The sequence below is a fragment of the Telmatherina bonti genome (genome assembly GCF_933228915.1).
Source record: "Telmatherina bonti genome assembly, chromosome: 6".
NCBI lineage: Eukaryota > Metazoa > Chordata > Actinopteri > Atheriniformes > Telmatherinidae > Telmatherina > Telmatherina bonti.
In genome coordinates this window covers 25,585,864-25,597,957 of record NC_136624.1, presented here as the reverse complement: position 1 = coordinate 25,597,957, position 12,094 = coordinate 25,585,864, and the positions used below count along the sequence as shown (strand labels likewise).

Genomic DNA, 12,094 nt, shown 5'->3' with positions numbered 1-12,094 from the left:
TGCTTACAGGAAACAAGTTTCTTGGCTATAAACTCAGTAAACTCTTCAGTCAGTCAATTTTGCTGCTTTTTATCGTAGTTACAGATTGCAGGGACATATTAAAGGGCGCTGTCTCAGGTATATTTCACAAATTTCAGTAATTGGATAAAAATGAGCAGAAATTCCAGGTGTATACATTAACATGTCACTTTACCATGTCACTTTACCTTCACGGTGCTTCACAGTAGAGCGACAGACATAATCTCATCAGGGTGAAAACAAAAGTCCTGATTCAAATGTTACGTGGAAATGTGTGTTAGGCTGTAAAAAACTAATAATCAAATAAGGCTTAAAGTGGTGCAACAAATATATTTCATCCCCCACCCCAAAAAAAGAAGAAGAAATTGTTTTGTTTAAGATGCACACTCCTGTCAACTCTGTTGAAGTGCAGAGAGACTTAGTAACATGCATTTTGTGTGTTGATGAAACACAGAAACCAGGAAACAGCCGTCCAGAGAGCAGCGTGGATTTGAGAGGAGCGCAGCTGCATTGGGCCAACGAGCTGTCCAGCAAGAAGAATGTCTTCAAGGTAAGATCCAAAATAGTGGAGCTAAAAATACAAATGAAAATTTGTGGTTTGAAGCTATAACCTTAAAACCCTAAAACACACATACAAATACAACAATCTGAAGGCAAACGGCGAATATCAACCGCTTCGGTGATGTTTTTGTTTCACCGAACAACTTAAACTGTTTTACTGATTAATTGTTGATTTGAGTTCAGAGAAAACAGCTTGGTTCCTGTCTGAAAATAGTCCTACATGAGGGAAGTGAGAGTGGGAAGCTTTGTCCAGTCACTCGTCAGTGACCTGCCATAAAGAGGAAACACTTTAAATTAGTCATTTTTAAAAAATAAATACATTTAAATCAGTCTGTGAAGAAAACCTTCCCCATAGCAGTTTTTGTTAAAACCAAGGATGGAACTCCATTAGAAAATTTAATCTGATTAATAACAGCTTTGTAGTTAATTAATTGCAATAATTTCTCATAACAATATTTCCCCCCAAATGAATGTTTTTAACTGAAATTAGCTTTTAAAAAAATGGACAGATTAACGTAAACTTAAGCTTTAGTAATGTTTGGAAAACTGCATTTAATTTAATTTAGTTTTAAACAGTAAAAAAGAGCTTGAATACCTCATCTTCTTATTCACAAGCAGTTTTTTTTGCTTTGCTAATGACAATGAATCTCATCATTTGCTAATTTTACAGAAGAAATAAGTCAAACAGTGATGCCCTGTACTTTGATTATAGTTTTGACAAGGAACTCTGTCATTTAACTTATAGTTGACCTTCTTGAATGTATTTGTAAAGCCCTTTTCTGGAATAATTTGCTCATTTAAAGCACTTTTACATTCAGCCCCATACATGTTAATATACAGTAACACTTAGTGAATTCTGTCTATGATCCAATTATATTCACAAAATGATTTGGTCCACGGACTTTCTGGTTGGTGGGCTGCTACGCTTTCTCCTGAGCTGTAGGTGAGTCTGATTTAGAGGTAGAATAGGTCAAATATTGGTCCCAAAGCAGCACTTCTAATCGTTTGCTGCTGGAAAATTTCCCAGAGTTCAGAGGAAATGAGTGACAGGGAAGTCCAGAGTTCATGAGACCAATGTGTGACAGAAGAATCACAGCACAAGTTCTCAACTATTTACTAATCAGCCAGTAGCTGCGACCACTTCAACACATGACTTTTAATGAGACTATGTCTAAAATAGGCAAGGCAAGGCAAGTTTATTTGTATAGCACCTTTTATGTACAAGACAAGTGCTTTACATGAAACATTAAAAGCATGACAGAAAAAAAAGGCATAAAAGAAAATACAAATAACAAAATCATATAAAATCATAAATTATATTAAATGAATTAAAAATAGAGGGAAATTTGAGAAGAAAATTGCCAGTGAAGTATTTTTCTCTCCGTTTGGATTGTGGTCTGAACCCAGAAGCCATGAGGAGGGACCTCTGGTCCTCATGGGCTGCAGGGTCTGCAGGTTTTATTTGTTTCCCTGCTCTAACATACCTGATCAAATTAAATGGATCCAACAGTTTATAAAGTTTTGCTCAGTGACTCATTCATTTGAATCAGATGTGCTGAAAAAGAGCAACATCTAAACCTTGCAGAACTGCAGGATGTAAATTAATGGAAGAAAATAGAGCTGTTGCAGAATCTCTGTTGTTTTATACTAGAGAATGTTACCGACATTTTACTTAATCCTTCCTGAATTATGTCCATTTTTGTGTCAAAAGTTGTAAATATGGTTTCTTTAATATGGTTTGAACATATGTGTTCCAGCTGAGGACAGTGACCGGCAACGAGTTCCTGCTGCAGTCAGAGACAGACTCCCTGATCAAAGAGTGGTACAACACCATCAAAAGTGTCATTGAGAGGCTGGTGAGACACACACATGTACAGCTCCACTACAGCTGCAACTGACCACTTCTCCATTAGTGGCTGAAATGGTTTCCTTTGGATGAAAGTCATGCTTTCAGTATATCTACTTTTATCCACTTTCTGGTCATATACCGTTTAATGTCATTCACAAGTTTCACTGATTCCTCCTGGTAGAGTTAATAAAGTTCGACCAGGTTGATTGAAGGCCATCAGTGCACAACCATGTGTGAGGCTAGATTAGTTTCTGCACCGGTTGTTTCACAGCATGCTTTAAGTGGCTTTCTAGAGCTTGAGCTCATGAGCACCTTAAAAAAGATACTTTTCTTCTTATTTTCTCTGATTAGAGCCTCAGCTCTGGTCACTTAAAAAAATCATTGTGCAAACTGTTCAGCTTAATCAGATCAGAGCGTTTTCTTCTGATGAAATTTCCAGCCTGCAGTTTGGTTGGGATCAGCACAGAAGGTATGTTCTTACATTTACTAAAAAAAAACTCTGGTCCTACTCATTGGACACATCAGTCTTGCTGGATGGCCAGAGCTAATGAGATCTTTTTCTCCCATTTTATATTCATCATGTTTGGTGCTGCTGAAACGCTCCCTTACACGGTGACATGGCACAATCCTGCCATGCAGTCCTGCCTTGACCTCATGTGGTTTTAAGTGTACTTACAGTATGTACATGTGGACTCTGCTCAAGTTGTAGATATAAGATTAGGATCCATCAGCGTGAGTGTATGAACACCTATGTTCATTTAACTTTTCTACAATAAATCAACAAAGTATTCCAAGACCCTTGACTTGCTTTTTTTTGTTGTTTTTTTAATTTGAACGCTCTGAAAATTTTCCTCCATCCTTGGCTTGGGGAGGCTCGACTGGTGGTCTTTCTGTGTGGAGTTTGCATGTTCTCCCCGTGTATGCGTGGGTTCTCTCTGGGTGCTCCGGCTTCCTCTCACCGTCCAAACACATGCACGTTAGGTTAACTGGTTACTCTAAATTGTCCCTAGGAGTGAGTGAGTGTGAATGGTTGTTTATCTGTTTGTGTTGGCCCTGCGATGGACTGGTGACATGTCCAGGATGTACCCTGCATCTTGCCGAAGGCTGCTGGGATAGCCTCCAGTTCCCCTGTGACTCTTACTTGGATTAAGTGGGTTCAAAAATGAATGAATGAATGAATGAATGAATGAATGAATGAATGAATGAAAATTTTCCTTCTGTATCCCTTTCAGGATCGTGAAAATCCATTAGACAATGTCCTTTTATACTCTTTGAGGAGAGCAGGCAGCGTGGACATGCTGGACCACAGCGGTGATGAGGAAGAGAGGCGGACATCTCGTAAGTGAGACCAGTCATCACGTTATAATTGACCCTCTTTCCTGCACTCCCTGCCCTCCTCTCCAGTTCACAGCCTGTCTCTCCATCATCACCAATCTTTTTTCTAAACTTCCACACAGGCTTCCTGCATCCTTCTGTCCTCTCCTCCATCATCTCTTCCATCCAGCCCACTTATATTTTAACTCAGCCCCCATGGCAGATAATCCCGCCGTCAGTCCTCTCTCACCTCCGCCGCCGCCCAGCCCTCCCGCTTTTCATTCTCACCACCATCCCCTCTAATCTGCTCTCCTGCCCCACAGCTCAACACCCCGCACTGACCTCCTCCACCTTCTCTACCCTTTCCTCCGCCTCCTCCTTTTCACCCTCTGCAGTCCCCCGCTCGTCATCCAACCTGGAAAACACAGAAAGGAAGCGAGTGAAGACCCGGCTGAAGAAGCTGATCCTGAAGAGGCCTCCTCTACAGGCCCTGCAGGAGAAAGGGCTCATTAAAGGTGAGATTTTTGTTTGAAGCTTAAGACTGTTTCGATGTCCTTCTTTCAGCAGGGATGATCACGGAGTGAATGTCCTCTAACACTTTTTTCTTAATATTACAAGCCGACGCTCTTAGCAAAACCCTTTTTTTTTCGTTGAGTTAAAGAACTTTTGCTGCTTAAGTAAAGTACTTTTAGGTGATCAGGGCAAACAGGAAATTTCAGCATTTATCCTGCAGTGATGCCACATTCCCCAGTGAATGTGTGGTGCAATCCTTCTTATCCTGTTTAGTGAGTTACTTATTCATCTAATAACGAAACATCATTTATTCATTTTTCTTAAAGCTGTGATAGGCAGACAGGTTTTACTTTGGTTTGCAAATATTCTTGAGGAACCATTTAACAAACTGGGATTGAAGTGGTGTCAGAGGACAACAGACGTCTGCACTGCCTCTTGGCTTTGTGTTTGGACCGAACAGTCAAGCCTCTCACGGGAGACTTTGTCTTGTTCCTGCTGACTGTTCTAGACATCTACAAGCACGTCCTCCCCGATTCAGAGGTGGAAAGTTGCAATTCAATCATTGTTACTGACAAAAACAGCAAACAAAAGAAGGACTAACTTTTTAAAAAGATAGTCTGACGAGGAACGCAGTCGCTACCTGATGTGGCAACACATGCAAAGTGCTGTGTGATGACATGGATTTGTAAACCTACAGTAAACACTAGTGAGCATTGGTGTTATGTTTGATTACTTATCATGTTTTTAATCACAAAAGTGGTAAAACTTGACTTTCTTGGCAGTAACAACTATTCCACATGTATATAAAGTACATTCCAAGTTTCCAAGAGGTTAGGATGTTGTGTAACATTAAAATCAAAATGGAAAGCAATGATTTTGCAGATCGTTGAAGTCATTATTGTGTTCCCAGTTGAACACAGAAAACACATCAAAATGTGGAAAGTCAGATTTCATGTATTAGCTCAACTTGAATTTGGTAGCAGCCAACAATTATTCTGTGAAATATTTCCTCTTCTTTTAGCAACAGTCCGAAAACATCTAATAATTGAGGAAACCGGGACTGGATTCTAGCTGCTCAACAGTCCTGGATCTTCTTAGTTATGTTGTACATTTTATTTTGAACCAAATCTTTTCATTTAGTTTAAGGTGTGGACTGAAGGGAGGTCAGTCCAGCACTCAGGCCTTTCCATCTGAATGGCAGAGCCTTCTCTGTGGCTGCACCCAGACTGTGGAACAGTCTTCCTCTGTCTGTCGGTCAATTTAAGTCCAGACTGAAAACACATCTTTTCTCTATGGCTTCAGTTTCAGTTGACATTTTGGGGTACACCTTGGCTTTTATACTCTTTTGTCATTTTCATACTTTTTATTATTTTAGCTTCCATTTTTATTTTATTTTATTACTTTTTTATTAGAATTTTTATTTTATTGATGTAGTTTTTTTTATTTTATTTGTCTCATACCTGATGCTTTTTCTGTTTTCCACAAACATGTTTACTTATCTGCTGCTAGGTTAGCTCGTCACTAGTTACAGCTTCCTCTAGCTTTTTATGTTTAGAAATATTTACTTTTCTGACCTGCTGTGACCCATGTTCTGGTTCACGCTGTTGCCACCATCTTCAGTATAAGCTTATGTTTTATATAGATTGGTAAAATCCCATTTTCAGCATATGTATGTTTTCCATGTTCTTTTGAGGTTAATATGTTAATTTATGGAACCTGGGCAAATCATTGCATCCTATTTTCATTAATATATTACCTAACATACTAACTGTTACGGAGTTTTACCGAAACAGTTTACTTTCCTGTGAACAAGATATCTCCAAAAGCTTGTGAGCAATTTCTTCATATTCTGAGAATCTGACTGCTTATAATTAGTTTTTTTTCCTCATTATCATAATTGTGCATTGATGCAAAAGGCACAGCTCACAATCACGACAAATAAACAAATTTATGACAAAATATCACAGGCTGTTAGCTTTTACAAAATTTGCTTCATTTTTTAAAATAAATCACAAATTTAGTTGGATTAATGAGATAATTATTTCATTAAATCTGGACCATTTTTCTATTTACATCTTTATCTTTAAGGTCTCATTAACATGCACACACTATTTTCCAATCTGGCCCACCATCAATATTTTCTAGAACCACCCCTGCTGTGAGCAGATAAAGACAAAGGCAGTTCATTTTTAATGTAAGTGACACAGAGTCTTGTAAAGTCAACTTTAATGTTGATCTGTAAGACATTAGTGTTTGAAAGTTTAGCAGCGTCCTCCAGCTGAGTTCTCCTCTGCGCAACATTTAAGTGACTAATCACGTATCAGATCCAGATCTGATGATGTCATTTGTTTAAACCTTACCTCAGATTGACAGCCTCGCTTGTTAAAAAAAAAAAGAAAAAAAAAAGGTAAATCAACAGGAAAAAAATAAAGGTTCATCAGCAAAGCACTCTTTTTTTTTTTTGGTATGTGGTATTTCACAGCAATAAAAAGAACCCAGAGTTTCAATGTCTTAATTTTTAAAAGTGATTGTTTCATCAACACAGAACTGGAAATCATGAGAAATTTTTGTTGTTTAAGATCGCATAATACAGCACCAGCTGATGTGTTAGGGCTCTGCCCCACACAGCCCCAAGCCCAGTTTAACCCTGGATGTAACTCAATAATCCATACAGTAATTTCACACAAACATTTAACAGGATAAAGATAATAAACTCGCAAGGAAAAATCTGGATAGAAACTGCTAAAAGCACGAGTAGCTGCTAGAAGTATCTACAAAATGTCAGTTTCTGCAAATTTCTATTTTGGGTGATTTTCGTATTAGTTTCTTTCTTTTTATTTATTTATTTATTTATTTGGTTTTGTTTAATGTCAACTTCTCTTCTAGGAAACCTAAGACCAAAAAGCCACAACCAAACCTTTTTTTCCCTCCTTTGTACAGCATCAGTTTCCATAAAGCTTTAATGCCATTGCCCCAGTCAGAAATTCATCCTGTCCATTAATCTGATGGAGTCTGAACATGCTGGCTGCATGTCATGAATAAGTCAGAAACAACTCTTCCTGTAACCTTACTAGGTCAGACCTTGTAACATTTACATATCAGTTCCAACATTTTAAAGTCCCTTTAGAAGCTTGGTATGCATGTTACAGTGAGGTGCTGACTGAATATAATAACATGTTAGAAGCAGAGAGAACAAAGAAAGCAAGAGAAGCAGGACCACAGAAAGGATTTTCTGCATGTTTTGTTCTGATGAGTGGTGAAGCATCTACAGATTTCCAAACAATAACGAATCATCCCTCACCTCAAGACCAATAAGTTCATGTGAAATTAGGGGACAATCCAAAAGCATGCTTCTGCAGTTTGATCAAGTACAGTGTTGTTTTCTTCCAAAACCTCCGGTTACACCGCTGGATAATGGTATGCACTACATACAGTGCATGAGTTGCATTTAGTGTGAGCTTTCACGTCTGCTGGGAACCAAGTCAAACGTGGGGGTTTTCTGCCATAGTGAGGCCAAAACTTACCAGTAGATTAACATAAGCTTGAAGCTCTTACATCATGTCTTTTTTTTTTATTAAAAAAAAAAAAAAAAGAAAAAAAAAAGAGGAACCTGTAAACCAATGTAAAGAGTTTTTTTGTGTTCTTCTGTCATGGCTTCTCAGATCAGGTGTTTGGCTGTCGTCTTGAGATGCTCTGCGAGAGAGAGAAGAGCACCATCCCTCGCTTCGTCAGACTTTGTACCGAGGCTGTGGAGAGGAGAGGTACAGTGGCTGTAAACACGTCTCCACTGATGTGATCTCATCTCTACGAGGGCTCATGAGAAAACACACACAGATCTGTTTGAAGCATCAGCTGACAATAGCTGTAAACTCAATGCTCTAACAGGTCTGTGCAGTAAATCATCTACCCCATTTCCTCTAAATAATGATGGTGAAGACAGAAGATCCAGAACAGACTAAAAACAACTGAGGTTCAGAGATGATGTTGTGACAGCTGCCAGGCAGGGATGGGTATAAATGGAAGAAGATTGTCTTGTTTAGAAACTATGGGAGAATAAATGTTTAATACAGAAACAAACAACAACAAAAAAATAGTGTTAGACAGTTTAAAGTTCTGGTACCTGGTGTGTGTTAACGAATTAAGCTAAGAAAGCTGCAATATCAGTTCAAGGTTACATTTCAATAAAAAAAAAAAGTGACATATTTGGGGACAGTTGCTGGTTTTTTGCGCATTTTCTGCCATTACTTGTTTTGAACCATTTTAAATTGAAAATATTCTCTTTTGTTTGCTTGTTTGTTTAGGTCACTTAATAGTGACTCTCATATCATTCAAGCATTTAAAAGTATGAAGCTGAAGAGATAAACTTATGCCATGCCCACCCATAACAGACAAGTTAGCAAAGAATATATTTCAAAATTTAAACAGTATTTTATGTTTTGGTACTAGCAGCCATAAAATTAGATATTATTTTAACAAGACAATTCCCAAATATTTATTACTTAAAGGGGTGCTGTTATGGTATTTCAAGTTTTCTGAGCTTTCTACAGTGTTGAATCCTCATCAGACATGTGAACGGCACTGTTTTTTTTTTTTTTGTTTGTTTTTTTTTATCACCTAAACGCATTTGAGTTTGAGTTTCAGCACGCTCTCCGTTCGGTTTCCATGGCGACGAAAAAACGTCGTTTTAGAGAGTTTTTTTCTACTTCGTAATCCCGGGGGATACGGTTCGGTGATTGGTTACCTTCTACTGGTTAACAAGGGCATGTACAAATACATCAGGCGGGTGGAAAACGTCGGATAAAGTTATTTCCAACGATGGCTGGTGAGTTTACCAAAGAGTGACATCCTGCTGCATTCGTTGCTGTGGGTTGCTGTTTTCCACTTCGTTTTCAGGGTCTGATTCAGGTTCCAACATGTAGGGCTGTATGCTATGTGTTGGCATTGTATTGTGTGTGTTTTTTATTGAGCTCATATTAGCCTAATCCTTCTATTAATGAGACGTTACAATGACGGCGAAAGCAGGTGCGGTGCGCGCTCCCGATGTAGTGCAGTGGCGGGAGGCGGGGCTTAATGCGGAAGAGTCTCAATCCACTCGTTTTGCCCACAGGTTGATCTGACAGCCTACGGAGAGGGTCGGTCTGAAGTAAATAACATGATTTGTGACAATAACTCGATCAATCCCGGCCCTTCTGGTCTCAGAAATAAAAATAAATTAGCCTGAAATGCACATAATAGTTCCACTTTAAAAATTTGACATTTGGGCATTGTGTTCAATACATGCATGAATCATTTATGGAAATGCATGCAGGATAAACAGAGGACAACGAATGAATTGACCCACCTAAAAAGAACTATTTAGAGCACATGAGCAATATCTCAAAATTATGTCTTTGAAGAATAGAAAAAATTCCAGGATCGGCCTGAAACAGGAACTGAGAAATGCATCTGACACTACAGTTGATCCATCTACTGTTTTTTTTAAGCTTCTTCAGAAAATGATCTCCATGGAAAGGTGGCTGTCAAGAAGCCACAGGCAAACAGGGAGAAATGGCTGAGTTATGACAAATGATGCAAGAAGTGGACTGAAAAACAGTGGTAGCAGATCTGATGGAGCGATGAATCCTCCCCCAGAATCCACACTTCAACATTATTGTAGCGGAAGTTCAGTGTGGGATCATCTTGACAGAGAAAAAAGGCAGCCAACATTCAGAGAAGAGCTTTGAAATGTCCTTTTTAAAGCCTGGAGAACTACTCCTAAAGACCTGAGGTTCATTCTAAAGATTAAGGAAATTACAACAAAATCAGTCTAAGGAGATTTAAAACTGTGTTGGAGAATAAAATCATGATGCCAGATATTGACTTTAATGGTCGTTAGATTCGTGTAAAGTCTTTGTTTACACGTGTTTTATTGAATTGCTGCATTCATTTCCGGCCAGTAACTAAATAAATGAGTCAAGTCAAATGGCTTAAGACGTTTGCAGAGAACTGTGCACAAGCTACCGCACTAAAACTTTGCAAGTGACCACGTTTATTACATTTTCATACCATGGAGCAAAAACGTTTTTGTCAATACGTTTTAACTTACTTGTGCAGAGTCCATGCTTCACTGCCGTCATCAGAGACTTCATTTGTACTCTCGTGTGGCTTTTGTGTTTGCAGCTCAGATTAAATTGTGTTAAAAACAGTGGTAAATGAGCAGCATCTTTTCTCCCCTGAGTTTAGATTTTTTTTTGAGTCTGGTGACTTTGCAGAGAGCAGCGTTATGGTTTCTGTTCACTGTCTGAGCAGATGCCTGACAGTCGTGTAAAGTTTAATACTGATTTAAATGTATCTTATATTTTTTTAACTTTAGTGTCAACTATGTTCGTCATCAGTAGTGAATATTTAGAATCCGTGTGACAAAACGACTGACGTGTTTGACAGCTAATATTGAAAGTAGAGTGGGAGAAAGAAGAAATTCTGCATCAGTAAAAAAGAAAAAAAAAAAAACGCAATTATGCAATATGTCTTTTTCAATTCTTTTTATTTTTCTTTTTAAGATGACTAAAAATGCTAAAACTGTGCATTTTCTTGACTTAGTCACACATCTTTGGAAACACATGAGACAGAGCAAACTTCCATGGTATGCCGAATGATTGATTCACAGATAATGTGACTGCCAAGACCAGAAGAACAACCGGATTTACTCAAACTGGCTTTAAATCACAGCAAATCACCTTTTTTTAAACACCTATTAAGGAGTGAAACAGCTACATTTTGATGCTGACATGACCTGTGCTTTATGATTTCTTGCAGGACTGGATACCGACGGCATCTACAGAGTGTCAGGAAACCTGGCAGTGATTCAGAAACTCCGCTTTCTGGTGAACCACGGTGAGAATAAAGTGGAAGTGGAGGGGAAAGCTGAACCTGAATTTATTATTGCTTCATTTTATCATAATGAGGCCAGACAGAGAAAAGCTCAAGGGAAGTGGAAGAGAAATGGATGTTGATAAATGGGGGACTTCCTTTTTTTCACCTACTTATACTGATGATAAATGCTTAGTGATGCTGTTTTGTTTGGATGCTGATAATGTAGCTGATATATAAAACTCCAGTCATATCACACTCACTGTACCCAAATGAAGTCTGTACTTGTCCAACTCCCTACTCTGTCTCTCTCTAACACACACACACACAGACACCATCCTTTTGATAAAGCAGACGCAGCAGATAAGCCGTCTAAGTAACTGTTGGTTTTTGCAGAGCGAGCGGTGACCACAGACGGCCGTTACATGTTCCCAGCGGAGTTGGTGCAAGGTAGAATCAGGCAGATGGAGAAAACAGCCGCTTCTACTTCTTACTCAGCCTGCTTATTTTGTGCATCATGTGCTGCATAATGTGAAAAAAAAAACTCCCCAGAATCCCCACCCACAGCGCTGACACACAGAGCTGAACTGCCGCACAGACGGGGACCAAACAGCATTTTTTCTTTTTTTTTTCTTTTTTTTTTAGTTGTTGTTGTTGTGCTACCATTTGCTTGATGTGTGTGTGTGTGTGTGTGTGTGTGTGTGTCCCTTAAGGCTTTTGTGCTTCAAGTTTTCTGATGTAATAACATGCAGCAGGTTGTACACCGATGCCTCACACGGTCCATGGCTGCCACCAAGTGGACAAAGTTGGGAATGAGCTACTTGTGAGGCGTCAGACTGTTTCTCATCTTGGAATAAGAGAGATTGTACTGGTCTACAGATAAAATGTTGATCCCACTGATATAAGATCAAATTAAGTCTTTTGTTTATCTTTTCTTTTGCTGCCTTCATCTAACATGAAAACTATTTGTCAGACCTGTATGCCGAAAAA

At 38.8% G+C, this 12,094-nt stretch overlaps 1 protein-coding gene across 1 annotated transcript in view; it reads left to right on the top strand.

The window, feature by feature from the left end:
- arhgap9 (Rho GTPase activating protein 9) overlaps window positions 1-12,094 on the top strand; it is a gene marked incomplete at its 5' end in the record, with an annotated part of 43,940 nt that overhangs the window by 23,840 nt on the left and 8,006 nt on the right. The window contains 7 exons of the mRNA XM_079242504.1: window positions 473-568; window positions 2,337-2,435; window positions 3,661-3,766; window positions 4,138-4,257; window positions 7,918-8,016; window positions 11,051-11,128; window positions 11,501-11,554. Coding sequence (XP_079098630.1) covers window positions 473-568; window positions 2,337-2,435; window positions 3,661-3,766; window positions 4,138-4,257; window positions 7,918-8,016; window positions 11,051-11,128; window positions 11,501-11,554 — 652 coding nt within the window. The remainder of the gene's footprint in view (window positions 1-472; window positions 569-2,336; window positions 2,436-3,660; window positions 3,767-4,137; window positions 4,258-7,917; window positions 8,017-11,050; window positions 11,129-11,500; window positions 11,555-12,094) is intronic.